The sequence below is a fragment of the Sardina pilchardus genome, chromosome 11, assembly GCF_963854185.1.
Source record: "Sardina pilchardus chromosome 11, fSarPil1.1, whole genome shotgun sequence".
Taxonomy (NCBI): Eukaryota; Metazoa; Chordata; class Actinopteri; order Clupeiformes; family Clupeidae; genus Sardina; species Sardina pilchardus.
In genome coordinates, this window is record NC_085004.1 from 8,792,429 (window position 1) to 8,798,430 (window position 6,002).

Here is a 6,002-nt window from a genome sequence, read left to right on the forward strand (position 1 = left end):
CAAACAAGATACCAAGCTAAAATTTTGGTTTTCCTCTAATGAGACATGGAGGAACATTTTGACCAAAAATCAGGAAAAACTGATGACCATGGTGTCGGACCTGTTCCAACTGATATGGAATTGCCCATACGGCGGCCATCTTGAATTTTTGGACAAAATTTAACATGCCCCAAGTCTTAATCTGTTTCAATAGGGGTTCTGACCAGGAATCCATTGAGAAAACTTTGACAGAAAACTAGGCCCAAAAAGTTGAGCAAATGACCTGTCTATGAGTGTGTATGTGCGTGCATGGGTGCATTTGTAAGTATATTGTATTTGACCGACCACGCGACAGCCCTGTATCAGTGTCTCTGTGTGTGTGTGTTTTTGTGCCTGTGTGCGTGCGTGTGTGTGTGTTGCCCCATGCTGTAGAATCAATTTGCCCCTATCTGTGTGTGAGTGTGTGTGTGTGTTGCCCCTATCTGTGTGTGAGTGTGTGTGTATCTGTGTAGCCCTGAGTCACATCATGATTGTGCATATGTGTTGCCAAGAAATTTTGAATTTGTATCTTTTTGTTGTAGAATCAGTGTGTCCTAGTTTACTTGTGTATGTGTGCTGCCTTAAGTTGTAACATCAATGTGTCCTATGTGTGTGTGTGTGTGTGTGTGTGTGTGTGTGTGTGTGTGCTGTCTTGAGTTGTAAGATTAGAGTTTCTCCCCGTGAGTGTTGCGCCTGTGCTGGTCCATGTAGGTCCGGCGGGTGAAGGACTTGAGGCAGAGTGGGCACTCCCAGGGCTTCTCTCCGGTGTGTGTGCGCTGGTGAGCGTTGAGCTGGCTCCTCTGAGCGAAGCGGCGCTCACACACGAGGCATCTGTACGGCCTCTCGCCTGTGTGCACGCGCATGTGCACCCGCAGCTGGGACGGACCCAGACACACCTTCCCACACAGGTCGCACGCAGTCCCACCCCGGGCCTTTCCGGAGCTTTCCGCCGCCGCCGTTGCTTCCTCCTCCTCCACCTCCTCCATCACCTCCTCGCCAGGGTGCTCCTTCCGCAGGTGCGCCGCCAGGGTCTGGCTCCGGCCGAACGTCTCGCCGCACGCGCCGCACCTGAGCAGCTTGTGCGTGCGCTCGTGCCGCTCCAGGTGGTACTTCTGCAGGAAGCCCTTGCCGCACTGGGCGCAGGTGTGCGGCCGCTCGCTGGTGTGTCGCCGCAGGTGGCGCTTCAGGTAGGCCAGGTGCGTGAACTGCACGCCGCACTCGTTGCACATGTGGTCCTTGGTGCCGGCGTGCACCGTCTGGTGGATGCGCAGGTTGGTGGCGTTGACGAAGCGCTTGCCGCACTCCTCGCACACGAAGGGCTTCTCGCCCGTGTGGGTGAGCTGGTGCCTGTTCATGGTGGCCCTGTTCTCACACAGCCTGCCGCACGTCTCGCAGATGAAGGGGCCCATCTTCTTACGGCCCCTCCCCGCTCGCTTGACCGCTCCGTCCTCCTCGTCGCTGGCCGCTCTCTTCCTACTGCGTATCGTTCCGGTCTTCCTGGTACGCGCATCCTCTTCTGATTCGCTGTCGTCCGTCGTGGCGACGCTAACATCTTTAACACACAGCCTCTTCCTCTGACTCCGCCTCAGTGGAGCGTCTCTGTCTGATGTGTGACGCTCTTCCCCGCCGCTTTCCTGATCGTCGACCCGCGATCTGGCGCACACCTGAGTCCGTTTGGTCACTACATCCTGCTGTGATTCCTCTCCGTCACTCTTCTCCTCCGCATCACTCTTTTCTTTCTCGTCCTCCTCCTCTCCATCACTCTCTCCTCCATCACTTCTCTTCTCTCTAGCCCTTGCTCTGTTGCGGACATGTTTGGTGTTGGTTGATACATCTTGCTCTGAGTCTTCCTCATCGTTCTTCTCCTCTTCCTCGTCTCCATAACGTTGGCCCTCTCGGGCTCTTCTTGTGCTATGGACTTGTCTATTCTGTGCACGTTTGCATTTGGTCCTAACATCTTCCTTCTTCTCCTCTCCATCACTCTCTCTATCCCTTTCTTCTTTTCCATCACTCTCTCCTCCATCACTCTCTTCCTCTCCGTCGATCTCTCCATCACTTTCTTCCTCCCTGGTTTGTTTCTTCCTCCCTCTCCTCTGTTTTGGCTCCTCTCTCCTGCTGGTCTTTCTCCAGCCCCGCCTCCTTTTCACTGACTCCTTCCTCCTGCCTGCATCATCATTCTCTGATTGGTTGTGATCTCCATCACTTCCTTGTCCATCGTTAACGGCATCATCTGCCTCCTTGCTCTCTGATTGGTCACCCCCTTTGCTGGAGTGCTTTACCAGTGAGTGGTGGGAGTCAATGTGTTTATACTTAGTAGCCAAAGACACACGGGTGCAAGTTGAATTCCGGTGTGCGACCAGTTCGTGCTCTTTGTCTTCTTCATCTTCTCCATCTATGGCACCTGAACCCTTCACATTCTGCTCCGCCTCCTCCTCCTCTTCTTTCACTTTCTCTGCCTCCTCATCTTTCTCCACCTCCTCCTCTTTCACCTCTTTCTCTTCCTCCTCTTCTTTCACCTCTTTCACCTCTTTCTTCTCCTCCTCCTCTTCTTTCACCTCTTCCTCCTCCGTCCAGCCCCTTCCTCCCCATCTGACGCCACACTGCTCCTCTTCCCTTGCTTTAGCCTTCCACGTTGCCATGGGAACGGTCCGAGGGGGATGAGACTCTTCCTGGTCTGACTCCTCACTGCTGGACCAGCCAGCTGCCTGAGCCTTGAGAGGAGCTGCAGAAATACAGAGAGAGACGTCACCTCACACACATGACAAGCTGCCTGAGCTTTGAGAGGAGCTGCAGAGACAGACAGAGAGAGAGAGCAGGGATGAGGGACGTCACCTCACATACATGACAAGAAAAGCATCTGAGCCATCACAAACTGATCAGGGATAAGACAGAGAGAGAGAGAGAGAGAGAGACAGAGCAGGGATGAGGGACGTCACCTCACACACACATGACAAGAAAAACAAACTGATCAGAGAGAAGGGAGAAGAGCGAAAGAGAGAGAGAGAGCAGGGATGAGTGACATCACCTCATACACACAAGAAAAACAAACTGATCAGGGAGAAGAGAGAGAGAGGGAGAGACAGAGTAGGGATGAGGGACATCACCTCACACAGATGACAAGAAAAACGAAATGATCATGGAAAAAGAGAGAGAAAGACAGAGCAGGGACGAGGGACATCACCTCAAACACAACAGATCTTTATCTGAGCCATTATAAACTGATCATGGAGAAGAGAGAAAGGGAGACGGATGAAACCGCAAGAGTGGAGGGGGCGGTGAAATGTCCCCATTACATCCAGAAGGTGGTGTTGTTGCCTAATAATTTGATGTTCAGTTGGCATGCCTTGCTGGCCAAGATGTCTTATGCCTTACATTGGAGTAACAGGGAATCCTAATGAGGGTATAGATCAGGCTGTTATCACCATCAGCATTGGCAAAGACCAGTCTGAAGCACACAGGTTGAACTAGGCTACTAGGCTCCATGAGATCTCCCACCAACTGAATATAAAACTTGGTAGATATCAAACCCATATTCTGAATTTATAGTAAAAATAGTCGCTCTAAATCTAAAACCATTGTACTGTACAGGATAGGCCTAGGAGCAAGATGAAGAGTAAAGTAAGCCGTTATGAAATAGTCACAGAAGTCTTCAAAAATGGGCCAAGTGAACCATTAAGAGCAGGATATCACGTCAAAGGTAATCTCGAGACGTGTTGTAGGCTATGCGCTTCGTTTCCTTTCAGAACATCAACAGCTCCGTGCACAAGACCTAGATAGACAACTACAATACGCTGTAGCCTACCCAACAGGTATTCACTACACGGATTGCAGGAACTAACTAACTGTAGCCTATGCAACGCAAAACAAGGGGTGGGTGGCAGCGATGCTGCGATAGTTTGGCAAAAAGGTATCGATATAAATATATCTCCCAACTACCAAATAACCGGCATGTTTAATACATATCTGTAAACGTATCTCGTCAACTTACAAAATCTTTGCATTGCCGTAGCGCTCAAAAAGAAAATCTTTCGTTATTCTTGTGTTGTCTTCTTCGCTTCATGTTCTTCTCAAAACAGCTATAGCGCTTTACTGCCGCCTAGTGGACTGAAGTATGAAACAACGATTTTGGGAGAATATGAAGGGTTTTTGATATCATTTTGTTGATTTGTAACATTGACATTTGAATGAAAGTGATCACGTTGGGGCGGCGGTAGCGTAGCGCAAGGCTAGCCTACTTGGTTAAGCAAAGGCACTTAATCCCGAGTTGCTCTGGGGACGATGGTCCCTGTAATATTGACATGTAAGTTGCTAAAAAGCAAATTAATTAGCCATCATAAATGACTATAGGCCTACCAGACGGAAAGCTCACAACATATTTGTGGGCCAAACACAAGATCAGATCCTTGAGTTTATTACTGTTATTGAGCGTTTTGTTTGGTTCAACTTTTGATGAGGTTGAATAATGCATGAGGTTATAAAAATAACCCCTGTATTTTGTGTGACAATTCCTTGTGAGAAATTCTATTATGAAGTTTTCTCGAATACAAGGCTCGAGTTCCCTCTCTCACTCTCTCTTTCTCTCTCCCTCTTGTAGTTGTGCGTCATCACTGTGACTGTCACTACATAAAAATAAAAAAGCCCACAACCAGAGGAGTAAAAATAGACAGAGAAAGGCGGCAGAGAGATAGAGAGTGCTGAAAACCCTGCCACTGACTCAGAGTGATGAACGGGAAACGAGAGAGAGAGTCTGTGTGCGCGTGTGTGAGTGTGTGTGTGTGTGTGTGTGTGTGTGTGTGTGTGTGTGTGTGTGTGTGTGCGTGCGTGCGTGTGTGTGTGTGTGTGTGTCTGTGCATGCTCCTGTGTGTGTCTGTGTCTCTGCATGTGTTTGTTTGTGTGTGTGTGTGTGTGTGTATGTGCATACTGTGTTTGTGTGTGTGAGTGTGTCTGTATGTTTGTGTGTGTGCGTGCGTGCGTGTGCATTGTCCTGTCTCTGCATGTGTTTGTGTGTGTGTGTGTGCACTGTGTTTGTGTGTGTGTCTGTATCTTAGTGTAGTTTGTCTTGTTGTGAAGAGACATTCACTTCTGCTGGTATTCTAACTCATATTGTTTCCATTCACTTCTGCTGGTATTCTAACTCATATTGTTATCATTCACTTCTGCTGGTATTCTAACTCATGTTGTTTCCACTGCTGCTGTATTCTGTCTGAAAGACCTGCTTGATCCCCACCTTCCTGAGGTGTAGTGTTGGTGCAAAACTTTAATTTCCTTCACACATACAGTATTCAGCCCAAATTCCTCAGCAGCTATCATCAACATAACATTCTCATACTTGTCTTATTGATGGTCTTGAAAACTCCATTTGCGAGTTTTTTCATCATGTTATACAAAATGAATGGGTTCTTTTTTACATGTTTAAAGTCCAGATTGATTATCATCATTCCACCATCCAACTTCAACAACACAACACCACCCAGCTCCAACAAACACCATCCAACTCCAACAAGCACCATCCAACTCCGAAAACACACCACCACCCAACTCCAACAAACAACATCCAACTGCAATAAACTTACACTTTTGACTCTTCTATTTGAAATAAGCATTTAAAGTACTTGCTACTTTTAAGCACATTTGATTCTTGCAATGAATAGATCATCTTGAAGTTGGCTGTGGTAATGATGGTGACAACAGATTCTTCAACAGAACATCCTTTATGTTAGCCTGACTCTCGCCAGACCCTTGCAGTTCCGCCATGCTCCACCAGAGGCGTTTCGCTGAGCTCCACACAAGGGTCTGGACGCGAGGGCAATCCAAACCCCTGTGCCAGTGATCAAAAAATGAGCAGCCAATCAGGAGCGCCGAAGCGAGTGTTTGATTCAAATAACAATGGCGGCACGCAGCGAGGAGTCTTGTGCTGACATTGATTCTGCTATTTCAACCGTTTTGTCGAATCTATCGAGTATTCATTCTTTCAGAGAATAGTT

General features: G+C 48.3%; 1 protein-coding gene across 1 annotated transcript; it reads right to left on the reverse strand.

Annotated features, from left to right (window-relative positions):
- Positions 1-449: 449 nt before the first annotated feature.
- On the reverse strand, positions 450-4,084 carry LOC134095589 (zinc finger protein 696-like). Its single transcript, XM_062549210.1, has 2 exons — positions 4,007-4,084; positions 450-2,740 (listed from the first exon to the last, which is right to left on the reverse strand). Exons 1-2 carry the CDS (start codon positions 4,017-4,019, stop codon positions 684-686), a joined length of 2,070 nt encoding a protein of 689 aa, XP_062405194.1. The 5' UTR covers positions 4,020-4,084; the 3' UTR covers positions 450-683.
- Between the last annotated feature and the right edge of the window lie 1,918 nt (positions 4,085-6,002).